Source organism: Pleuronectes platessa, chromosome 18 (genome assembly GCF_947347685.1).
Source record: "Pleuronectes platessa chromosome 18, fPlePla1.1, whole genome shotgun sequence".
NCBI lineage: Eukaryota > Metazoa > Chordata > Actinopteri > Pleuronectiformes > Pleuronectidae > Pleuronectes > Pleuronectes platessa.
The window spans coordinates 20,795,816-20,821,891 of NC_070643.1; the positions used below are offsets into that span (position 1 = coordinate 20,795,816).

At 40.8% G+C, this 26,076-nt stretch overlaps 3 protein-coding genes across 4 annotated transcripts; 1 reads left to right on the top strand and 2 right to left on the bottom strand.

Annotated features, from left to right (window-relative positions):
* Positions 1-166: 166 nt before the first annotated feature.
* On the bottom strand, positions 167-3,321 carry LOC128461399 (hepatic lectin). Its single transcript, XM_053446323.1, has 7 exons — positions 3,108-3,321; positions 2,761-2,826; positions 1,817-1,930; positions 1,527-1,586; positions 821-972; positions 626-744; positions 167-548 (listed from the first exon to the last, which is right to left on the bottom strand). The coding sequence occupies exons 1-7, from the start codon at positions 3,169-3,171 to the stop codon at positions 377-379; spliced, it is 747 nt and encodes a 248-aa protein (XP_053302298.1). The 5' UTR covers positions 3,172-3,321; the 3' UTR covers positions 167-376.
* Positions 3,322-5,289: 1,968 nt separating this feature from the next.
* Positions 5,290-6,806, top strand: LOC128461405 (zinc finger MYM-type protein 4-like). Its single transcript, XM_053446330.1, has 4 exons — positions 5,290-5,730; positions 5,819-6,064; positions 6,159-6,279; positions 6,377-6,806. The coding sequence occupies exons 1-4, from the start codon at positions 5,637-5,639 to the stop codon at positions 6,597-6,599; spliced, it is 684 nt and encodes a 227-aa protein (XP_053302305.1). The 5' UTR covers positions 5,290-5,636; the 3' UTR covers positions 6,600-6,806.
* On the bottom strand, positions 5,314-24,085 carry LOC128461392 (hepatic lectin). 2 transcript variants are annotated; one of them, XM_053446309.1, is made up of 8 exons: positions 23,830-24,085; positions 20,930-20,995; positions 20,115-20,228; positions 19,815-19,886; positions 19,603-19,665; positions 16,683-16,834; positions 16,482-16,606; positions 16,011-16,403 (listed from the first exon to the last, which is right to left on the bottom strand). In XM_053446309.1, the coding sequence occupies exons 1-8, from the start codon at positions 23,888-23,890 to the stop codon at positions 16,226-16,228; spliced, it is 831 nt and encodes a 276-aa protein (XP_053302284.1). In that variant the 5' UTR covers positions 23,891-24,085; the 3' UTR covers positions 16,011-16,225. The 2 variants fall into 2 exon arrangements, with proteins under 2 accessions (XP_053302285.1, XP_053302284.1); XM_053446310.1 differs by lacking the exons at positions 16,011-16,403; positions 16,482-16,606; positions 16,683-16,834; ... (2 more) ...; positions 20,115-20,228; positions 20,930-20,995 and adding exons at positions 5,314-7,411; positions 7,489-7,613; positions 7,690-7,841; ... (1 more) ...; positions 8,464-8,577; positions 9,268-9,333 and having other exon boundaries at positions 23,830-24,081.
* Between the last annotated feature and the right edge of the window lie 1,991 nt (positions 24,086-26,076).

Here is a 26,076-nt window from a genome sequence, read left to right on the forward strand (position 1 = left end):
CTCACCCGCAGAGGAACCATATTTCTTCATTCATGTTTTAAGATAAAACTATTGAGTGTAAATAAGAACTGACTCCATGTCAGTAGAGAGAAGATGGTCTCAATCTCTAGTTTCTCAGAAAAACACTCATAAATAATAAATAGACTCAACAGGAAAGAAGGAGATTTTATATATAATATTTAATATTCATAGATTTTATATGAGGGAGGAGTAGACGTCACTTTAAAATAAGAAGGAAACTGAAGAACATATGAGACTCTAGATATTATTCAAAGTTGTTTATGTCTGTAGAGGATCTTCATTAATAAAGCTTCATGCCTCAGATTGTGAAAGTGGCTGAGGACTCGAGCTCAATCTGATCCAACTGGATTCAGGCTCATGCTTTTTCTGATTTCTCACAAATATATTCATGAGAGGATTTGCAGGATTGATCGAACCAGGTCTTCAGTTCCATGAATCCGTCTTTCTCCCACATCGTCACACAGTTCTCTCCATCAGGATTATCCCCATTCCAGTTGTCTGGCTCGCCCTCACGCCAAAACGTCAAACTGGGAAACACAGAACCGGATCCATGAAAACCTTCATACTGACGTCGATGACAAAAAGTTTTTTCTCAATAACAAACCTTGGATCCAGTTGTGTGTCGTCCACCCAAAGCCATTCACCCTCTCTCTTTGAGTCTGTCAGTCCGATCCAGAACTCAGGTTTGTCCTTTTTTCCCCTCACTTTAGACTCCAGTAATCTCTGAAGAGGAGAAGGTGATTTATCTGTGACGATGTGATAAGATATGAGAACATCAACCTGCAGCAGTGTTTTATACCTGCTCCTCTCTGCTGTTTATTACAACCAGGTCTCCTTTCATTGATTTGCATTGTGTTCTACTCTCATTCCAGATTAACTTAACCGAGGAGAAGAAGTAGCACTTTCCTCCATGTGGCTCCCAGCCGTCCTCGCACCTCGGACATGTTTCATCTTTGGAGAGATAACAGCAAAGGAAATCACTGGTTACTTTAGATCTGGAAGCTGCAGTGACTTTGAATGTGAAGAGTTTTGAAAGACTGATGAAAATTTGAGTTTGAGAGAGAGCTGGTACACTGCCCTTGAGCAAGGCAGCTATTCTGCAACTGCAGTTACAGTCAATAGCTGAGTCTTAATCCAGGGGCAGTGACTACACTGTCTCATATCAGAGGCTCCTTCAAATGGGGCCGACAAATGCCTCCGTCTAACCCAGAGAAACAAAGGCTCCAACGGGTGGATCCTTCCTGTCCTAAACTTTCCCAGAATGCATTGCACTCAGTTGACAAACCCTTTTTCAAAAGGTTAATGGAGCCCTCTTGCTATTACGCTTTAATTTAACTGAACATCTAATGGGACAAATGTTAAGAGAATTCCTGTTAAACAAAATGTCGTTCATCAGAATCGTCTGAACAGAGAAGAAGCAAAAATGTGAAGAAACTACTTTAAGAGAAAGTGACCTTGCTGCGGATTAAACCTTAAAACTTCAGAAACAAATTGAAGAAGTTTACCTGTGAGATGTTTTGCCTCACATTCCTCTTGAAGCTTCTTGGTTTGAATATTTTCATAAACTGATTAGAAAAAGACAATCTCATCAGTAAAGGTTAAAACTTCATTTGATAAACGAGTCAGTTCATGATGACGAGCAGGAGAATCATTAACTTGAAATGTTGTTAAATTCCGTTTGTTGGTTTTACATCTACACAAACAAACATCTAAAAGCAAAAGGATTATTTGAAGAAGTGTTTGGATAGATTTTATGACTTATTCTGCAAAATGTTCTTCCAGGAATCAAACTCACGGGTTACACCAAGAGCTGTGACTGCAGCTGCCAGGAGAACACTGAGGACCAGCAGGGCCACTCGCTCCGATGTGACCCCCGATCGCCTGTTTGATGCTGCAGGTTGTTTGGAGCCTGTTCAACAGCAGAAGAGAAAGATGATGGAGATAAATGTCTAATATTCATAACAGTCTTTAAAGATGAAGTCCCACTTTCATGTCTTTTGTTTTTACAGTCGACCAACGACCAACAGAAATCAACCCAAACAGATTAAAGATGAATTTGTAAAAACCAGGAGCGAGTGTAGCCGACAGGAAGTAGAAGTCTAAAATTTGATTTGGGGAATTGACTATAAATATTTCACGTACCTTTCATAACGGTCACTTCCTCATTTTTTTTCATACAACTGACTTATCCTCACACCTTTGTATAGGAAACACACGCAGATAGTTTTTACTTCTTCTCTTAATCTTTTAAACAGAATTGAACTTCCTCTTTACCAGGAAGACGGAGCCATGGACCTGAAGACCTGGTACGATAGATCCTGCAAATCGCCTCATGAATATATTTGTGAGAAACCAGAAGAAGCATGAGCCTGAATCCAGTTGGATCAGATTGAGCTCGAGTCCTCAGCCACTTTCACAAACTGAGGCATGATGCTTTATTAATGAAGATCTTCTCAAGACATAAACAACGATGAGCATTTATTCACAGAAGTGGCTTCAATCTTTAAAAAAATCATTTAAAGGCAGAAAACACATTTTATTATGAGATTGAACTCAAGGTTTAGGACTGACATCGTCAGTCAAATATAGAAAAGGTCTGAAGCTCATTAGTGGTGTCTTGAGAATCAACAATCAACAATCAGAAGAAGTGAAAATCAATAAGGATTGACTTTTTTGTCCTTTCCTTTGAAAAACTTGTGACACGATGGTTAAAATAGTTCCGTGCAGTTTATCACTCACCAGGTCGCTGAGCTTTTGAGATCTTGACTTCGCAATAATTGGGTTCATCCGTAGAGGGTGTGGCCACTGCAACACAAAAATATACAAATATGTACATTTATGTTCTGCTGGTAAAAGTGTTCATGTTTCTGTCAAACAGAAAAACACAAGGGACGAATCCTGGAGACTTCTGGAATGTTTCAGTTTTACTGAATAGAGAAACAGGGAAATCAAGTCCACCGAGTGAAAGACAAATGAACAATTTCCAAATGAACAACTCTCTGTTTTAACGTCTAAAATTAATAATCATTATTATAATATAAAACAATGTGTACACTCAGTATTCAGTATTGTACTTTAAAACTCACCGTCTGTTTTCCCCTCCGCTCTTTTGAACTTAATATCAGAGTAAAGAACTTCAGCTTCAGGCATTTTCCTGCTGTGGGACAATCAGTGAGGATACATTTGTAAATAAATTTAGCTTCGTCTGACACCAGCTCGAAAACTGTTGTAATCTTTCCTGTCAGACTCAAATGTGCTGAAGGTTCTAAGAAGACGTCTAGTTCCTCCAGACCAGATCATTAACATAATTCACTTCCTCAAGTTTTGGTCAAATGGATATTTGTTGTTTTCTTACAGTGACGTCTCAGATGTTATTCAGTTTGAATCAGGCACGTACACAGATAGACCCCTAGTGGTGCTCAAGCACTGGCCCTTTTGCCCTGGATGAGAAAAGTGCCCCTTCTTCTGAAGCCCAATTTTTTTTTCATTCATCAATATTTAAGAATACAAATTCCTCTATCCGTCATCAATTCCCCTCAAATGTGTTTTGATACCTGACGGGCATTTATTTGAGTTCTTGTGAGAATTTCGCCCAGACATGCTCCGCGGCGCACACAAGCCTCTTGGATCAGGCCATCAACTAGTAAAACAAATGAGGGTATATAATGGTGGATTGTGGTCCTGCTGGTTGCTGACCATGGACTGTGATTGCAGCGGGACTGCTTGGCATGTCATGTTGGGTTGTCCTTCGGGATGCTTACCCTCATCGAATGCTGCTAGAGACTTTAATCTTTAATCTTGAAGACTTTAATCTTGATGATGTTTTCCTGCACGTGGCATCTATTGCACTTCTGTCCGTCCTGGGAGAGGGATCCCTCACATGTGGCTCTCTCTGAGGTTTCTACGTATTTTTACCCTGTTAAAAGGGTTTTTAGTAGTTTATCCTTACTCTTGCTGAGGGTTAAGGACAGAGGATGTCACACCCTGTTAAAGCCCTATGAGATGAATTGTAATTTGTGAATATGGGCTATACAAATATAATTTGATTGATTGATTGATAATAAACAGTAGTATAAGTTGAAAATATCCTACTGTGTTTTTAATTTATTTATTATTATTATTTTTTATTTCATCAATATTTTGGCGATGGGTGCCCTTTTCTGGGGGGTTTGAGCACCTGCCCCCCAAAATGTCTGTGCACGTGCCTGTTGAGGACAAAGACCAGGACGGCAGGTTGGACTTCTTCTGCAGCAACAGATGTTTGGTGGTGTACAAGGCGCAGTTTCTCACCCGGTCAGGTAATTCAATTAATTCAGACTACAAACTTGTCTTTCCCTCTTGTTTATGTGTTACACAGACACAGAACAGCTGGAAACTCTCCTTCTGTTCTATAGATCCTAATTTATTTGAACCTTTATCTTTAAAGCAAAGACCCGCTCGTCATCTGAGAAGCACCATATTAAGGATGTGACGCCAAAAGAAGTGAAACCAAAGACGGACTTTGTGAGTTTCTGATCTAGATTCAGAGTTAGAATAATCACTTCACACAAACCTGTCTATTCTAAATGATACACAACTCATCCAACTCTTTTTTTTTATGCTTCTCGTCAAGATAAAAGAGGAGCTGGTGGACGAGGGGTACAACCAGAATCACACCGCGAAGAGAATCGACAGCAGAGACTGCTTCTTCTGCAGTGATGGTGAGGAGACACATTCACCACTTACTCTCCAGGTCTGAAGTTAACTTTATGTCAATGAGCCGAATGAAGACTCTTCTCTCTCTTTCTCTCTTTCTCTCTCTCTCTCTTTCTTTCTTTCTCTCTCTCTCTCTCTCTCTCTCTCTCTCTCTCTCTCTCTCTCTCTCTCTCTCTCTCTCTCTCTCTCTCTCTCTCTCTCTCTCTCTCTCTCTCTCTCTCTCTCTCTCTCTCTCTCTCTCTCTCTCTCAGGCTGCAAGATTCTCTTTAGTCATGAGCTGGAGAGGAAGTGGGGGAAGCACTGTGACTCGTGTGCTTACTTAATATTCATATTCATATATTATTAATATTAATATTAAAACTTCCTTTGATTGATTAAAGTTACCTCGGGGCACCACCCTTCAAAGGAAGGGAAAAGAGCCAATTTATTGATTAAGTCTCATAAAAGTACTAACTACAAATTTGGAATTCTGATTAACAATTAAATTCAACTATAACCAAAATTACCATATAGATAGTTAGCTAAGTTGAAGGATACAGAGTTCTTGACCTTGTAGTGGTTGGCAACATTCACTTATGCAAAATTAATAAAAAAATATTTGTGAAAGAGAAACATTTATTATGAAGATAATAAAGTATAAGAACACAAATGATGAAAAAAGATCTCTTCAACATCCATAAATTATTCTCTGGGAAATCAGTGAAAATGTTAAATATGTCTCTAAATCAAAGAAGGTCCTGGATCCACTTCTTTGTCCAGATCTGAGTCATAAGAGATCTTCCTTGGTCCATGTCTCATCCTTCCAAGTTTTGTGAAAACATCAGACTAGAAAAGCACAAAATCTACACAATCCATTTACCATTTGTTTTGCTCCATGGTTCTGTTTTGTCGTTGGTCAGTTTCTGTTTGAGAACGATCGCATGGAGAACATATTCAGTGACGTGATCTACAGCCAGTTCAACACTGAGTTCACCAAGATCCTCCGACATCTCAAACCCTCAGTCCCAGCCGCTGGTGAGTCCAGGTCCAGGTCTTTATCTTTTCTTTTCTGTCTCAGATTAACTCGGATCTGCTCAGAGATCCTGTTTGTTCTCCCCGGCAGGTTACGTCCAGTCCCGTGTGGAGGAGGAGTTTCTTTGGGACTGTAAACAGTTGGGGGCGTACTCCCCCATCGTCCTCCTCAACACCCTACTCTTCTTCTGCTGCAAGTACTTTGGCTTCACCACAGTGGAGCAGCACCGCCAGCTGTCCTTCACCCAGCTCACCTGCTGCACCAGAACCAACCTGAACCACACCCGGACCACTTCCCTGCGCTTCTACCCGCCCACATCCACTGAAGCTCAGCCAGGTACCAACACGACTGTGAAGATAGAACAGTGATGAAGAAGATCACATCTCATTACCTCCTCTTGTGTTTGCTTTGTCATGTTTATCTGACACAGACGGAGTTCCTGCTAAAAAACGCAAGAAAGACAACGTGGAGAATGTCCTGGAGATGATGGAGAACCTGGAGAACCCGCTCCACTGCCCGGTCAGACTCTATGAGTTCTACCTCTCCATGTGGTGAGTGTCTGACTCACACTTTAAGTAGAGGACGCCTGAGCAGTTCAGATGTAACGACCTGTCTGAAATGTAAACGTCTTCCTCTGCTTCCTTTCAGCTCTGAGTCGGTGAAGCAGCGCAGCGACTTGTTTTTCCTTCGGCCAGATCGCTGCTGTGTTCCCAGCAGCCCCCACTGGTTCTCCTCTTCCCCACTGGATGGGGACACCATGGAGGCCATGCTCGCTCGACTCCTCCCAGTCCGAGAGCTGCAGGACAGAAGGTCGCAGAGCTTCGGCCCAACGGACAACAGACGACACCACGTCCACATGTTCTTGTTCTAGTTGTTAAAGACATTCTTTCTGATAGAAACTGTGAAGAAGAGACATCTTCATCAAGACTTCCGGTTCTGACGCAGTTAACTTCTCTCCAGTCGCTGCACATTCATGTTTTATTGTTTGTTTCCTTTCAGTCGGTTGAATGTCAACACTTTCAGTTCTGACCTGAGATCTGCGTCATTTTATTTGGAATAAAGAAGAAAGTTTTGAAAAGTTATGTTTGATTTTCCTTCCCATCTCTCCGGATAGAGAAAGACTTGGATCTCTGCCTCACCCGCAGTGAAACCATATTTCTTCATTCATGTTTTAAGATAAAACTATTGAGTGTAAATAAGAACTGACTCCAGGTCAGTAGAGAGAAGATGGTCTCAATCTCTAGTTTCTCAGAAAAACACTCATAAATAATAAATAGACTCAACAGGAAAGAAGCAGATATTATGTATAATTTTTTAATATTCATAGATTTTATATGAGGGAGGAGTAGACGTCACTTTAAAATAACAAGGAAACTGAAGAACATATGAGACTCTAGATATTATTCAAAGTTGTTTATGTCTGGAGAAGATCTTCATTAATAAAGCTTCATATCTCAGTTTGTGAAAGTGGCTGAGGACTCGAGCTCAATCTGATCCAACTGGATTCAGGCTCAGGCTTTTTCTGGTTTCTCACAAATACTTTTTTGATCCGATTTGCAAGATCTATCGACCCAGGTCTTCAGGTCCGTGGGTCCGTCTTTCTCCCCCATCCTCACACAGTCCTCTCCATCAGGATTATCCCCTGTCCAGTTGTCTGGCTGGCCGTCATACCAAAACTTCAAACTGGGAAACACAGAACCGGATCCATGAAAACCTTCATACTGACGTCGATCACAAAAAGTGTTTTCTCAATAACAAACCTTGGATCAAGTTGTGTGTCGTCCACCCAAAGCCATTCACCCTCGTTCTTTGAGTCTGTCAGTCCGATCCAGAACATGTCATTAGGTTTGTCCTTTTTTCCCCTCACTTTAGACTCCAGGAATCTCTGAAGAGGAGAAGGTGATTTATCTGTGACGATGTGATAAGATATGAGAACATCGACCTGCAGCAGTGTTTTATACCTGCTCCTCTCTGCTGTTTATCACAACCAGGTCTCCTCTCATTGATTTGCATTGTGTTCTACTCTGATCCCAGGTTGAAGTAACCGAGGAGAAGAAGTAGCACTTTCCTCCATGTGGCTCCCAGCCGTCCTCGCAGCTCGAACATGTTTCCTCTTTGGAGAGATAAAAGCAAAGGACATCACTGGTTACTTTAGATCTGGAAGCTGCAGTGACTTTGAATTTGAAAATTTGAGTTTGAGAGGGTGGTGGTACACTGCCCTTGAGCAAGGCAGCTATTCTGCAACTGCAGTTACAGTCAATAGCTGAGTCTTAATCCAGGGGCAGTGACTACACTGTCTCATATCAGAGGCTCCTTCAAATGGGGCCGACAAATGCCTCCGTCTAACCCAGAGAAATGTGAAGAAAATACTTTAAGAGAAAGTGACCTTGCTGCGGATGAAACCTTAAAACCTTCAGAAACAAAGTGAAGAAGTTTACCTGTGAGATTTTTTGCCTCATCTTGAAGCTTTTGGAGACTCTTCTTGGTTTGAGTATTTTCATAAACTGTTTAGAAAAAGACAATCTCATCAGTAAAGGTTAAACCTTCATTTGATAAACGAGTCAGTTCTTGATGACGAGCAGGAGAATCATTAACTTGAAATGTTGTTAAATTCCATTAGTTGGTTTTACATCGACACAAACAAACATCTAAAAGTAAAAGTTTTAGTTTGAAGAAGTGTTTGGACAAATTTTATGACTTATTCTGCAAAATGTACTTCTAGGAATCAAACTCACGGGTTACACCAAGAGCTATGACAGCAGCTGCCAGGAGAACACTGAGGACCAGCAGGGCCACTCGCTCCGATGTGACCCCCGATCGCCTGTTTGATGCTGCAGGTTGTTTGGAGCCTGTTCAACAGCAGAAGAGAAAGGCGATGGAGATAAATGTCTAATATTCATAATAGTCTTTAAAGATTAAGTCCCACTTTCACGTCTTTTGTTTTTACAGTCGACCAACGACCAACAGAAATCAACCCTAACAGATTAAAGATGAATTTTTAAAAAACAGGAGCGAGTGTAGCCGACAGGAAGTAGAAGGCTCGACTGTTTCTTTGGAGATGACGATAAATATTTCTCTGTCACTTCCTCATTTTTTTTCTTTTTTCACACCACTGACCTATCCTCTCATCTCTGTACAGGAAACTCACACAGATCGTTTTTTACACTTTCTCTTAATCTTTTAAATAGAATTTAAATTCCATTTTATTCAAGAAGTGGCTTCAAACTGATGTAATTTAAATGAGGTTAAAATCAATTAAAAGTAGAAAACACATTTTATTATGTGATTGAACTCAAGGTTTAGGACAGGAATGTTATTTTTACTTTAGTATACACAACAATATGGCTGCAACTAACTTATGTCCATTATCATTTGATCTGCTCATTATCTTTCATATAATACAAAGTCAGAAAATATTGAAAAGGTCTTAAGTGTCTTCAGTATCAACAATCAAAACCGGCAGAATATTTTTTTGGGTCATTTCCTTTAAAAACTTGTGACATGATTGTTAAAATAGTTCTGTGCAGTTTATCACCCACCAGGTCGCTGAGTTTCTGAGTAACTGATGTTGGAATAAATGTGTTCATCTGTAGAGGGTGTGGCCACTGCAACACAAAAATATACAAATATGTACATTTATGTTCTGCTGGTAAAAGTTTTCATGTTTCTGTCAAACAGATGATGATTCATTTTTACAAAAAGGAAAAACAGGGAAATCAAGTGCACTGATTCAAAGACTGATGAAAATGAACAATTTCCAAATGAACAACTCACTGTTTTAACATCTCAAATGAATAATACTAATATTAATAATAATAATATAAAACAATGTGCACACTCGGAATTCAGTATTATACTTTAAAACTCACCATCTGTGTTTCCCCTCGCTCTTGCAGACTTAATATTATGGAGAACTTCAGCTTCATCCATTTTCTTGCTGTGGGACAATCTAAATTTAGTTTTCTCAGACACCAGATCGAAAACTGTCAGACTCAAATGTGCTGAAGGCTCTAAGATGACGTGTAGTTCCTCCAGACCAGATCTTGAAGATATTTCACTTCCTCAAGTTTTGGTCAAACGGATATTTGTTGTTTTCTAACAGTGACGTCTCAGACGTGAGTGATGTTATTCAGTTTGAATGTTTCACAAAGGAAGTGAAGAAGTTGTTTATTTCGAATAATTACAAATTTCGCAGTATTTTTTAATACAATTATATACATTACTCTGTAGTGTTCCCTTTGAGTTATATAGAGTTTGTCCACAAAGATAATTAATTTAGGAAGATTATGCTCAACAAAATAAACAATGAAAACTGTGGAAAATTATTAAATTCACTGGAGAAAAATAAATCTTCCCTTCTTTTATTATTCATGAATAAATTCATAAATAATTCGACTGTTTTTCATAATTCACAAGATTATTTTCAGATTTTCACTCAAATAAAAAGGAAATGATCTTTTTCATTCATAAAAAATAAAACAAAACAAATTTTCTTATAGAATAAACAATTTCAGGACTAAGTTTACGCTTACGTACAAAACCTATAAACCTTTTTACATATTTAACATTCCGGAATGACTCCTTGTTCAGATGTTACACAATGAAGCGTCCAGTGAGTTTTGTCCAATCAACGCGCGCCTCAGTTGACGGGACTCAGCCGCTGGTGAGTCCGAGTCCAGGTCTTTATCTTTTATTTTCTGTCTCAGATCAACTCGGATCTGCTCAGAGATCCTGTTTGTTCCCCCCGACAAGTTACGTCCAGTTGGGGGCGTACTCCCCCATCGTCCTCCTCAACCTCCTACTCTTCTTCTGCTGCGAGGACTTTGGCTTCACCACAGTGGAGCAGCACCACCAGCTGTCCTTCACCCAGCTTACCTGCTGCACCAGAACCAACCTGAACCACACCTGGACCACTTCCCTGCGCTTCTACCCGCCCACATCCACTGAAGCTCAGCCAGGTACCAACACGACTGTGAAGATACAACAGTGATGAAGAAGATCACATCTCATTACCTCCTCTTGTGTTTTCTTTGTCATGTTTATCTGACACAGACGGAGTTCCCGCTAAAGAAACGTAAGAAAGACAACGTGGAGAATGTCCTGGAGATGATGGAGAACCTGGAGAACCCGCTCCACTGCCCGGTCAGACTCTATGAGTTCTACCTCTCCAAGTGGTGAGTGTCTGACTCGCACTTTAAGTTGAGGACGCCTGAGCAGTTCAAATCCACGACCCTTCTTGTTGTGCATAATGCATAAAATCGTCTACCTTTTGGCATTCAATAAATTTGGTTATCAAAATAAAATATTTAATATTAACATAAAAAATATTAATATTACATTTTTACTTTAATTGATTAAAGTAACCTCGGGCACCACCAAAATTCACTTATGCAGCATTATGAAAAAACATTTGTGAAAGAAAAATATTTATTATGAATATATTAAAGTACAAAAAAACGAAATACTAACGGTGTACTTACTAAATAAAGATTTGTTTGTGAGTATGAGTGTGTGTATCTGTGTGAGTCAGCGTGCTTCCAAAATGGCGGTTGGCCACTCAAGATAACGGCCCCCCCTTTGGAATGTTTACGACATTGTTGTGCAATAATGCGTTAAAAGTGATACCATAGAATGGTGTGCCTTAAGGCATTCATTAAATTTAGTTATCAAAATAAAATATAAAACATTAATATTTGAAATATTATTATTAAATCATAACTTTCGTTGGTTAAAGTTCTCTCCGGGCACCACCCTTCAAAGGAAGGGAAAAAATAGTCTCATTTAGATCTAGTTCAAGTAGAAATCTCAATACTTACTATTAAAGATTATATAATGAACAGTGAAGGTTATGGAGTTTTTGATAGTGTAGAGGTTGTCAAAATTCATTTTGCAACATTAATGAAAGAGCATTTGTGAAAGAAAACATTTATTATGAAGCTAGTAGTTTAAGTAGTAAAAGTATAAAAAACACAGATTACTAACAAACGTATTAACTAAACAAAGATGTGTATGTGAGTGTGTGTGTCTATGTCTATGTAAATCAGGTTCTCTCAAATTGGTGGCTTGCCACAGTTCACACCTTGATTAGCATGCTTTCAAAATGGTCGCTGACCCCTTCCTAAAGTTAACAGCCCCCGCCCTTCTTCTGAAGTTGGGGATGAGATAAGTAAGGTGAAGACTATGTGTGTGTCTGCAGAAATGTTAATCAGAGAATAAAAAAGTCAGAGACCCACAAAGGAAGCCTGTGAAGGGCCTCACCAACATTAACTTTCAAATAACTTGTAATCACAATCCCAAAACACATATCAGACATATAAACTTCACACAGAATCAAATAAACAGTCTTGCTTAGTCTAGTATCATTATTAAGTCCAGATTATGCTACTGATCCTTGGAAAGGGGAAAAGGAAGTTGCATTTCCGTTCGCAAGTCTGTGAAGACTCCGGGCTGGTCGTAAGGTTCTGCGTTCATGGTTCTGTCGAGCTGTGGGGCTCGGTTGCTAATGAGCAACTTAACCCTAACCCAGGACCTCACAGGTCATGGGGCCCAGAGTGACCAATAGTGGTTGACCCTTGTGTCTCCGGTCAGTTTTCACACCTCTGTGTGACGTTGAGGCACCCTGGGAGACGGAGTTCTTGAGGCTCTGATTTCTCCGGAACAAAGAGACATGTGGCTTTAGGCTTTTGACTACACATGTAGGCCGAACTGAAGTTCCCAAATACCAGGTCCCAACATTGAAATGTAAACGTCTTTCTCTGCTTCCTTTCAGCTCTAAGTCGGGGAAACAGTGCAGCGACTGGTTTTTCCTTTGGCAACATCGCTGCTGTTTTCCCAGCAGCCCCCACTGGTTCTCCTCTTCCCCTCTGGATGGTGATACCCTGGAGGCCATGCTCGCTCAAAAACTCACAGTCCGAGAGCTGCAGGTAAGAATTTTGTCCTGTTATAGTTGTTAAAGACATTCTTTCTGATAGAAACTCTAAAGAAGAGACATCTTCATCAAGACATCTGGTTCTGACACAATTAACTTCTCTCCAGTCGCTGCACATTCATGTTTTATAAAATTGTTCCTTTTAGTCGGTTCAATGCCAGGGGCAATATCCTGGGCTGAGCAATGAGGCCAATACGGAAGTGTAAAAAGCTGCAGTTCACTGGGTGGCCACTGGAGGCTGGATCCAAGAAGGAGTCAATGGGAATTGACTCCTTCCATGTCAAAAAGCCAGTCTCTAGAGCAGAATTAAACCTGTTTACAGCCTGGTTCAAAAAACGGTTTGAGTCTTGATAACTCTGAGGAGGGTGATTTTTTTGTTACTCACTCGTTTCAACGATATAGAGGATTAAAATTCAAGTGACGTCACAGTCAGAGCGATGACTGCAGCTCCTAGCCTCCCGCCTGCTCGGCTTCACCTCAGCTAACAGGCTAATCCTCGTCACTGTGCACGACCTGAGTCTGTGGAGAGGGTTTCACTCACATATCGGATGAATAACACGGTTTGATGTTCAACTTGTTCTCCTGACGGACAAGTTAAAGACGTCTGCGCTCCCGTTTCTGTGGTAAGTAAAGTTTAGTGTTTTATTTATGTGTTCATAGTGATTCGCAGGTATCGCTGTCTCTGTACCTGGCTTGTTAGCTTAGCTCCGCTAGCCCGCAGGCAAGATACTGCAGTAATGGCGATGATAACGGGACCGTACGGGAGTTGTTACCGACACACACCGACATGAGCCGGTCCAACCAGCAGAGAGAAGCGTGAGAGTTTATGAGGATGCATCTGAGACAGGAGACCGTGTGTGTCTGGATAATAAGTGTGTGTTGGTTCTGATGTGTTGTAACGTGTTACAGTGAAAACTAAACGTGTCTGCTACATTCAGTTTTTACATCGTTAATCTTAGGCAGACTTTACTGAATTACTGTGTTAAATAAGTGGACATGCATATTAATGTATTTTTTTCACATATAAATAAATTATGGGAAGTGTAACTTTACTAGAATAGACAGTCTCATAGAGAACCTGAGGCTGATGTCCACCACCTATTTCCTAAGCTGAAATAATTCAAATCTGATGAACTTCGAAGTAATAAACTTGTATTTTTACCATATAAAACTCTGTTAAGGAGTTAACCTGGCACATGTAAGACTTTACATATCTGTGTATTTGTGTTGAATGTTCCTCTAGGTTGTCCAACATGAGACACAACTGGAATCCAACCAGACTGAACACTGAGAGTCATCACTTCAACTCCACGTACAGATCTGTTTTCATTACTTACAAACAATCAAAGCAAAGTATTGCACATAATACATAATATATTAAATAATATATTTGATACCTTTAACGTGAAAGAACTCCATACTGTACATTCATTGTCTTGGTAGTGCAACGTTTAATCTGAAAGCATATTTAAATACATAGTTGAATATCCACAGAAAATAAGAATACAAACTTTGTTCATAAGTAACACTTCCTCTACAATAATGCCATACTTTGATGTTTCCTGTCATTTTATTAGGGACGCTGACCGTGTTCTGTCTCTTATTGGAAATAAGAAAAATAAAACATTGGGTTCTTATCTAAAGTCTATCAAATCAGAAAGTAAAAGACAAACAGTGTTCATTTCTTTAACCAACCATAATGAATAAAGAAATTAACTCTATTATCCACGACTCTTAGCAATGACTGCCAACTCTAAACAGTTCCCGGCCATCTTTATTTAAGGGAGGAAAACATGAAGTGTTGTGCAGATGAAGCAGGTCGTCCTCATGTTGACCAGCCTGTAAATCAGATCTCCACCATGTTGCTGCTGAGGACATCAGGTGCTGCAGTGCTTCATCTAATGAAAAGAAGAAACTCACTGTTAAAGAATGTTTTGTGTTGTGTATGTTCCAGCAAAAACTGGTTCTTACAGTTTATTCTCTGTTCAGCAGGTGGAAGCACCACAGATTTCAGACAGAACCGATGCTCTGGGTTTCTACCCTCATGGTTAAATGCACAAATTGAAAGTCGCTTTGGATAAAAGTACTGAAAGAAATAAAACATTTTAAAAATAGATAAAATGTCTTTCTACCTCATCTGTAATATTCAAGGTGATAATCTCCCACAGAGCTGTTGATAACAGTCCACATCAAGTCCCTCCACTTCCCTCAGTGTGAAAACATAATTATATAATTAATATGAGAACTGTTTACAACACTGGTCTGTGGAGATTATTATCATATCTAAACTGTCTAATACACTCTAAAATTCCATAACCAGCTAAATAAACTTGGTGGCAATAGTAATGGTGGTTATACCAACATTTGTGAAACATAAAGTTACTATCACATGCAACTGACACATGTAGCGTATTGATTAATTAACTTTTTAAATAAAAATCAAGTCACAAACAAACACTCATCTCTGTAGTTAACTTGCTTCAATCTGTTCATTAGACATGTTAAATAAACGGTAACTTTTATAACAAAAACATGTTAAAAACCACCTGAGTCATGTAAGCATATGATGATAGATAAAGCAATAGGTTTTGTTGTTGTGTAGTTTCAAGGTTACTTACCTCTAGTTCATGGTAAAGATCACTACAATCCGGAACCAGCAACAGCGCAGCGCTAGCCGGTTAGCAGCGGCGGGTAGCCTAGCTCCTTAGCCTGAGCTAACCAGGACACATTGAGCTCTGTGGGCGTCGCTCAGTTGTCCATCTTCACTCGCGCTCCTGCTCCTTGCCCATTTATTGGTTAGCCAGGAACTAGGAGGAGTCAGCACCGGCAAGATGGCGCTGGGTGAACGCCTCCTACTAGTCTCATTTTCACTCTGCAGAAACCAACGGGTGATGTCACGGACCCTACGTCCATTTATATATACAGTCTTTGGTTGAATGTCAACACTTTCAGTTGTGACCTGAGATCTGCGTCATTTCATTTGGAATAAAGAAGAAAATTCTGAAAAGTTATGTTTGATTTTCATTCCACTGTCAGGATAGAGAAAGACTTGGATCTGTGCCTCACCTGCACCGAAACTAAATTTCTTGATTCATATTTTAAGATAAAAATAACTATTGAGTGTAAATAAGAACTGACTCCAGGTCAGTAGAGAGAAGCCTGAAACTTGTATTCTCTCAACCGACCAGCAGAGGGCGACTCCAGTGGTTGTTTCTATAGAAGTCTATGAGAAAATGACTCAAAATAACTTCTCACCACATTAATAACTGCCAGTTAACATTTTTCCCAAGGAGGTTGAGATGTTCTCAATCTGTAGTTTCTCACAAAAACACTCAGAATAGACTCAACAGGAAAGAAGGAGATATTATATATAATCTTTAATATTCAACGATTTTATATGAGGGAGGAGTAGACGTCACTTTAAAATAAGAAGGAAACTGAAGAACATATGAGACTCTAGATATTATTTGAAGTTGTTTATGTCTGAAGAAGATCTTCATTAATAAAGCTTCATGCCTCAGTTTGTGAAAGTGGCTGAGGACTCGAGCTCAATCTGATCCAACTGGATTTCAGACACATTCCTTTTCTGGTTTCTCACAAATACTTTTAAGAGACGATTTGCAGGATTGATCGAACCAGGTCTTCAGTTCCATGGCTCCGTCTACCGCCCACATCATCACACAGTTCTCTCCTTCAGAATTCGTCCCTTTCAAGTTGTTTGGCTCGCCCTCACGCCAAAACGTCAAACTGAGAAACACAGAATCAGATCCATGAAAACCTTCATACTGACGTCAATCACATAAAAGTGTTTTCTCAATAACAAACCTTTGATCCAGTCGTCTGTCGTCCACCCAAAGCCATTCACCCTCTTTCTCTGAGTCTGTCAGTCCGATCCAGAACTCTTCCTCAGGTTTGCAAATTTTTACTTTCAGTCTTGACTGCAGGAATCTCTGAAGAGCAGAAGGTGATTTATCTGTGACGATGTGATAAGATATGAGAACATCGACCTGCAGCAGTGTTTTATACCTGCTCCTCTTCGCTGTTTATCACAACCAGGTCTCCTCTCATTGATTTGCAGCGTGTTCTACTCTCATTCCAGGTTGAAGTAACCGAGGAGAAGAAGTACAACTTTCCTCCATGTGGCTCCCAGCCGTCTTCGCAGCTCGGACATGTTTCATCTTTGGAGAGATAACAGCAAAGGAAATCACTGGTTACTTTAGATCTGAAAGCTGCAGTGACTTTGAATGTGAAGAGGTTTGAAAGACTGATGAAAATTTGAGTTTGAGAGGGTGGTGGTCAGTGTTGCCACAGTTACTTTGAAAAAGTAACAGATTCTAAACATTAATACCACACTTGAAATGAGCTCCACAGGTACTTTGAAAAAGTAACTTAGTTACTTTACAGATTACTTGATTTTTAAAAGCAACTGCTGTACCCGGTCCCCTCCAACCGGTCCCCGCCTTCAGCACCGCTGACGGATAGCGCCCCACGGCCCAAGAGCACGTAGGCCCCCGCACCAGCGAAGCCGTGAGACACCGCGTGCCGCACACCGAGCCTCCGGCGGCGTGGAGAGGAGGGCGACAGGGCGACTGCTCCCCCAGCCGCGGCACATGCCCAGCGATTTAACCACAAATACCAAAATACTAACGCAAAGTGACTTGGACAAGTAACTTTAATCTGATTACTGGTTTGGAAATAGTAACGCGTTAGATTCATCGTTACTGAAGAAAGTTGTCAGATTAGAGTAACGCGTTACTAAGTAACACGCTACTGGCATCACTGGTGGTGGTACACTGCCCTTGAGCAAGGCAGCTATTCTGCAACTGCAGTTACAGTCATTAGCTGTGTCTTAATTCAGGGGCAGTGACTACGCTGTCTCATATCAGAGGCTCCTTCAAATGGGGCCGACAAATGCATCCGTCTAACCCAGAGAAGCAAAGGCTCCAACGGGTGGATCCTTCCTGTCCCAACCTATCCCAGAATGCATTGCACTCTGGTGACAAACCCTTTTTCAAAAGGTTGATGCAGCTGGCAGGCGTTGAGACGTCCGATGCTTCTCGTTATTATGCTTTAATTTAACTAAACATCTAATGGGACAAAATGTTACAATAAACCAAGGAACAACTAGGTAACAGCAGTAAGGGCAGACACGAGCATGGAAGTCCTTTGTACAGTTAGGTCCATAAATATTTGGACATTGACACAATTTTCATCATTTTGGCTCCGTACATCACCACAATGGATTTTGAATGAAACAATCAAGATGTGCTTTAAGTTCAGACTTTGTGCTTTAATTTGAGGGTACTTACATCTCAATCAGGTGAACGGTGTAGGAATTACATCACATTTTATATGTGGCACCCCCCTATTTAATGGACCAAAAGTAATTGGACAATTGGGTGCTCAGCTGTTCCATGGCCAGGTGTGTGTTATTCCCTCGTTATTTCATTTACAAGGAGCCGATAAAAGGTCTAGAGCTCATTTCAAGTGTGGTATTAATGTTTAGAATCTGTTGCTGTCAACTCTAAATATGAAGTCCAATGAGCTGCCACTATCAGTGAAGCAAGCCATCATTGGGCTGAAAAATCAAAACAAACCCATCCGAGAGATAGCTAAAACATAAGGTGTGGCCAAATCAACTGTTTGGTATATTTTTAAAAAGAAAGAACGCACTGGTGATCTCAGCAACACCAAAAGACCCGGAAGACCACGGAAAACATCTGTGGTGGATGACAGAAGAATTATTTCCATGGTGAAGAAAAACCCCTTCACAACAGTTGGCCAGATCATGAACACTCTCCAGGAGGTAGGTGTGTCTGTGTCAAAGTCAACAATCAAGAGAAAACTTCAGCAGAGTAAATACAGAGGGTTCACCGCAAGATGTAAACCATTGGTGAGCCTCAAAAACAGGAAGACCAGATTGGAGTTTGCCAAACGACATTTAAAAGAGCCGGTACAGTTCTGGAACAACATCCTATTGACAGATGAGACAAAGATCAACTTGTACCAGAATGATGGGAAGAGAAGAGTATGGAGAAGGGAAGGAACTGCTCAGGATCCAAAGCATACCACCTCATCAGTGAAGCATGGTGGAGGTAGTGTTATGGTGTGGGCATGTATGGCTGCCAATGCAACTGGTTTCCTTGTATTTATTGATGAAGTGACTGGTGACAAAAGCAGTAGGATGAATTCTGAAGTGTTTCGGGAAATATTATCTGCTCATATTCAGCCAATTGCTTCAGAACTCATTGGACGGCGCTTCACAGTGCAGATGGACAATGACCCGAAGCATACTGCGAAAGCAACCAAAGAGTTTTTTAAGGTAAAGAAGTGGAATGTTCTGCAATGGCCAAGTCAATCGCCTGACCTGAATCCAATTGAGAATGCATTTCACTTGCTGAAGACAAAACTGAACAGAAAACGCTCCAAGAACAAGCAGGAACTGAAGAAAGTTGCAGTAGAGGCCTGGCAGAGCATCACCAGGGACGAAACCCAGCGTCTGGTGATGTCAATGGGTTCCAGACTTCAGGCTGTCATTAACTGCAAAGGATTTGCAACCAAGTATTAAAAGTGACAATTACATTCATGATTATGTTAGTTCGTCCAATAACTTTTGGTTCCTACACCGTTCACCTGATTTGGATGTAAATACCTTCAAATTAAAGCTGAAAGTCTACACTTAACGCACATGTTGATCGTTTCATTTTAAATCCATTGTGGTGGTGTACGGAGCCAAAATTATGAAAATTCTGTCAATGTCCAAATATTTATGGACCTAACTGTAGTTTCTGTTCCCGACCCACCAGGACGCCTCCTTCCTGGGTCGGGTCGACCGCGTCCTCTGAAGGATGCAGCCTTTGAACTGAGACTCAGCTGAAGTGACTGTATCCATCAGTCCTTCCCTGTTTCTTTAATCATCATCAGGAGAAGCTAATGTGTGACTTACTTCTGACTAAAGGAGGTGTAGTTGGCTGCTCCACTATGGACGGTTCTGTCCCACTGAGTATTTCTGTTAAACAAAATGTAAATTTCATCAGTTGTTCATCAGAATCGTCTGAACAGAGAAGAAGCAGAAATGTGAAGAAACTACTTTAAGAGAAAGTGAACTTGCTGCGGATGAAACCTTAAAACCTTCAGAAACAAAATTAAGAAGTTTACCTGAGAGAAGTTTTGCCTCACATTCCTCTTGAAAGTTATGGAGACTCTTCTTGGTTTGAGTATTTTCATAAACTGATTAGAAAAAGACAATCTCATCAGTAAAGGTTAAACCTTCATTTGATAAACGAGTCAGTTCTTGATGACGAGCAGGAGAATCATTAACTTGAAATGTTAAATTCCATTTGTTGGTTTTACATCAACACAAACAAACATCTTAAAGTAAAAGTTTTAGTTTGAAGAAGTGTTTGGACAGATTTTATGACTTGTTCTGAGAAATGTTCTTCTAGGAATCAAACTCACGGGTTACACCAAGAGCTATGACTGCAGCTGCCAGGAGAACACTGAGGACCAGCAGGGCCACTCGCTCCGATGTGACCCCCGATCGCCTGTTTGATGCTGCAGGTTGTTTGGAGCCTGTTCAACAGCAGAAGAGAAAGATGATGGAGATAAATGTCTAATATTCATAACAGTCTTTAAAGATGAAGTCCCACTTTCATGTCTTTGGTTTTTACAGTCGACCAACGACCAACAGAAATCAACCCTAACAGATTAAAGATAAACTTTTATAAACCAGGAGCGAGTGTAGCCGACAGGAAGTAGAAGGCTCGACTGTTTCTTTGGAGATGACGATAAATATTTCTCTGTCACTTCCTCATTTTTTTTTTTTTTCACACCACTGACCTATCCTCTCATCTTTGTACAGGAAACGCACGCAGATCGTTTTTTACACTTTCTCTTAATCTTTTAAATAGAATTGAAATAACATTTTAATCAAGAAGTGGCTTCAAACTGATGTAATTTACATGAGGGTAAAATCAATTAAAAGTAGAAAACACATTTTATTATGTGATTGAACTCAAGGTTTAGGACAGGAATGTTATTTTTACTTCAGTATACACAACAATATGGCTGCAACTAACTTATGTCCATTATCATTTGATCTGCTCATTATTTTTCCTATGATACAAAGTCAGAAAATACTGAAAAGGTCTTGAGGTCATTAGTGGTGTCTTCAGAATCAACAATCAAAAACCGGCGGAATATTTTTTTGGGTAATTTCCTTTGAAAACTTGTGATACGATTGTTAAAATAGTTCCATGCAGTTTATCACCCACCAGGTCGCTGAGTTTCTGAGTAATTGATGTTACAATAAGTGGGTTCATCTGTAGAGGGTGTGGCCACTGCAACACAAAAATATACATATGTTGGGCCAGAGCCCAGCGGGGTGCCACCAGACACTGGAGCCGAGAGGAACAAAGGGTTGTTAAACTTTGGGCGGGAAAACATCCTCCTGCAGGCTCAAGAATCTCCCCCTGGTGGTGGAAAAATGTCCTGGGGTTTTCCCAGAAACCCCTGCTCCGTTCCAAGCCCCGCCCACTCAGATCCATTTCTGACACTCAATTGGCTTAAAGCCAGCATCATCCTATGACCAACTCCTCAAGGAGGAGGACCTCTCAGGTAGAACAAAACCACTGAGACCCCAAACATCGCAGCCATTTTACCCTGCTCTGAAGACAACACCAGGCCCCCTTCGGGGCCTCCCAGCTGATTTAGTTGCTAAAGGGGGCAACTTTAACTTTTAGTTTATCAGCCATTTCCTGCTCTCTGAAGACGTCAATAGACCGTTCCCGGTCTAGCTAGATGATTTTAGTTGCTAAAGGAGGCAATAATTACAGACGTTTGTTTTATTTCATTTCTTTTATTTCTTTATTCAGTCGACGTTTTTATTTTCAAAAGGACTTTTGCTCTTTTAACCTGAAAAGACCAAACAGGAAATTGCACGCGGAACAATCTCAGACTGTTCCACTTTCCCCACGGACTTTTCTTTTCCCAACGATCTACAAACGGCTTCCACAGCCGTCCCCTGCAGAAGCGCGAGATTCATTCCGCTGAGGAGCACGAGCTCCACATCCCTGAAGAAGGACGACGTTCATCCCGTCGAGGCAGCACGAGAAAATCCGCTGCTTGTCCGGTCCAGCGGCCGAAGACCGCTTGAGAGACCACGTGATTCACTGGCCCGACGCGCACGCACACCGCGAGGGTGGTACAGTAAGAGGCTTTATTGTCTGGGCAGATGTTAATCTAATACGTAGCGTATTGTTTTAATACTTGAATGTATTTGTTTTGTATGAGACCGCCGAGTCTCTAATGTTTAGCGGCGACTCGCCACTTCCGGTTTCCGGTTACGGCCTTGTGCCACAGTTTTTAAGCGCCGTGAGCAGCGTCTCCAGCTCATTGTGACCGTTTGAATAACTTTAAAGAGACTTTACCGGTCAAACCTCAGCACACAACGCCACTTGGGTGCTGAGTGTCAAAGTAAATGTAACTTGTCTCTGACGGTGCTTTTAAGAGCTTTGCTCTCTCCTTGTATGCTCTCTCTCTCTCTCTCTCTCTCTCCTTCTAAACCGACCTATACATACATCCGATCTGTATTTAGAATACAGTTCATGTAACATAGTTAAATCTATATTCAGAGAGGCTGGACACATCTGGAAGCCATGCGGCCGAACGCCAAAGCAGAGACAAAGAATTCTCTTTGTCTGAAAATCCCTTGGTGCAATTCATGTGACGACCACCAGTGTGAGCTCCGGCCACATGGTGTCATTAACATAGACTCCATTTTGAATAACACAAGTTAAACCACCATTTTGAATCTATTATTGCCACGCCTCCTCTCTCCCTCTCCTCCCATTCTGGCTCTAAATTCATAACGGCTCCGCCATCTTGTTTTGTAGTCAATCCGCCATTTTGAGAGTTTTTAGGCCTTGATTCCACGAATCATGATCGGCCGCCATCTTAGATGTGACGTCACCAAGTGACTGCGTCATCGCCACGCCCCCTTCTTTTTCTCTCTCTCTCTCGCTCTCTCACACACCCACACACACACACACACACACCCACACAGACACACATTGATAGACACAGACAGATACACACACAGATACACATAGATGAATACATGTGTTTTTCTAAATTGTGATAAGCGGCTGCTGTTGTTATCTTTGAAATATGGGAGTTTGTTAAAATGATGAATCATTAAATAACACTAACTTTATTTCACATGCATACACATAGACACACACACACAGAGAGACACTTTGACACAGACACACACACACACACACCGAGACAGACATACATAGGTAGACCGCCGGTTTTACATGTATTTTCTGAATTGTGATAAGTGCTGCTGCTGTGTTTATCTTTGAAATATCGGAGCTTGTTAAAATGATGAATCATTGAATAACATTATAACTTTATTTCCCCTTTTTAATAAATGCTTTTGTAATTAAAGTATCTGTAGTCTGTGATTATTTGTGCATATGTATGTGATTGCAGCTGGATTATGATTGCCTGTGCTCGAACTTAGAAGCCTTCACTGTTAATTAAATAATTATTAATATTAAATATTGAGATTATTGATTTGACATTTATCATTATGAGACTGATATTTATAGATTGTATCGTTGGTCCCTGTAACCAGGGTGGTGCCCCGCGACAATAAGCAATGATTACAGATTTGTATTATTCTTAATTGATAATTTTATTGTTTTCATTAATTATTTTAACAATTATTAATGGATAACCGTATCATTTCTAATTAAATGTGTTACATTTCTTAATTAATAGCTTTATCATTTTTGATTATTTTTAAGAAATAATTGTTATTTTAATAATCATATTTCATGATTATTAATAATTAGCCAACGTCAATTCTACTCCTACTATTGCACAACACATATATGTACATTTATGTTCTGCTGGTAAAAGTGTTCATGTTTTTGTCAAACAGAAAAACACAAGGGACGAATCCTGGAGACTTCTGGACAATTCAGTTTTACTGAATAGAGAAACAGGGAAGTCAAGTGCACCGAGTCAAAGACTGATGAAAATGAACAATTTCCAAATGAACAACTCACTGTTTTAACATCTCAAATGAATAATAATAATATTAATAATAATAATATAAAACAATGTGCACACTCGGAATTCAGTATTATACTTTAAAACTCACCATCTGTGTTTCCCCTCGCTCTTGTGGACTTAATATTATAAAGAACTTCAGCTTCAGCCATTTTCTTGCTGTGGGACAATCAGTGAGGATAAATTTGGAAATAAATTTAGTTTTCTCAGACACCAGCTCGGAAACTGTCAGACTCAAATGTGCTGAAGGTTCTAAGAAGACGTGTAGTTCCTCCAGACCAGATCTTGAAGATATTTCACTTCCTCAAGTTTTGGTCAAACGGATATTTGTTGTTTTCTAACAGTGACGTCTCAGACGTGAGTGATGTTATTCAGTTTGAATGTTTAAGAAAGGAAGTGAAGAAGTTGTTTATTTCGAATAATTACAAATTTCGCAGTATTTTTTAATACAATTATATACATTACTCTGTAGTGTTCCCTTTGGGTTATATAGAGTTTGTCCACAAAGATAATTAATTTAGGAAGATTATGCTCAACAAAATAAACAATGAAAACTGTGGAAAATTATTAAATTCACTGGAGAAAAATAAATCTTCCCTTATTTTATTATTCATGAATAAATTCATAAATAATTCGACTGTTTTTCATAATTCACAAGATTATTTTCAGATATTCACTCAAATAAAAAGGAAATGATCTTTTTCATTTATAAAAAATGAAACAAAACAAATTTTCTTATAGAATAAACAATTTCAGGACTAAGTTTACGCTTACGTACAAAACCTATAAACCTTTTTACATATTTAACATTCTGGAATGACTCCTTGTTCAGATGTTACACAATGAAGCGTCCAGTGAGTTTTGTCCAATCAACGCGCGCCTCAGTTGACGGGACTCAGCCGCTGGTGAGTCCGAGTCCAGGTCTTTATCTTTTATTTTCTGTCTCAGATCAACTCGGATCTGTGGTGATTCTGTTGTTGGTTGTGTTGTCTTTGTCTCCCTCTCCTGTTCTGTTCCTGTCCTGCAGGTGGTGTCTGTGGCAGGGGGTGTGGCTGGCTTCCTCACTTCAGCAAACAAGGCACACCTGCAATCACTCACCCATCATCCACTCCATAAAAGCCTGGTCCCGACTCCACTACTCTGCCAGATAATTCCGTCTTGTTCGGTAGCGTACCCATGACGACCTCTGATTCTCGCCCTTCGTATTTTGTTTCGTATTTAACCATTAGTGTTTTCTTTTGTTACACAGACTCCTCGGTGTGCCTTGTTGCTGCTCCTCGGTTTTTTTTCGCTTTCCCTCCTGCGTTTTCCCCCCTGGATTATTCGGCCAGCCAGCACCCTGCCTCCACAGCCTGCCTGCTCTGTTTTCTGGTGTTAAAATAAACCTCACTCAACACTAGACTGCTCTCTGTGTCTGCTTTGGGGTCCAACCAAAGAACCACCCATAACAGAATTATCTGGCCAAAATGGACCCCGCAGACGCAGATAAATTTAGACAAGCTCTTTCGAACCACGGAGTTCGCATGGGTCAGCACGAGACGGCTCTACAAGAGATTATGGAGACGCTCCAGAATCTCTCCTCTAATGTGGCACAAGTCGGTGGCCGCTTGGACCAGCTGTCTACTCACCTCACCACGACGGTTCCCGTCCACCTTCCAGCTCCGGTTCCAGCTCCTGCTCCTGTACCACCAGCTCTTCCCATCGCTCATTCTGCACAACCCCGGGAACCCTTCATCCCCACGCCCGTCAGGTATTCAGGAGAATTAGGGACATGTAGACAATTTCTTCACCAGTGCAGTCTCGTTTTTGATCAGCAGCCACTCACGTATTCCTCAGACCAGTCGCGGACCGCCTTTGTTATGAGCCTCCTGTCGGAGCGCGCCGCGGCTTGGTCTGTTGCCATATCACACGCTAACTCCCCCATCTGCGATTCCTTTCAGTCATTCTCCGCCGAATTTCTCAGGGTTTTCGACCATCCCCTACATAGCAAGGAGGCCAGCAGTCGGCTCCTTTCGCTACGCCAAGGGCAAAATTCAGTTGCAACTCACTCCATAGATTTCCGCATTCTCGCAATCGAGAGCGGGTGGGATGAGCGGGCCCTACAGGCAGTTTTCCTTCGGGGTTTGCGGGAGGAGTTGAGAGACGAGTTAGCGGCACGGGACGAGACCACCTCTCTGGATGAGTTAATTTCTTTAGCTATTCGTTTAGATAGCCGGCTCCGTGAGAGACGTAGGGAGAGATCAGAGAGAGAGAGACACGCCCCTCCCGTGAGACAGACAATGAGCTCTCACCATCGGGGTTCTCCGGAATCTTCTCGTCCGCCATCCCCTCCCCACGG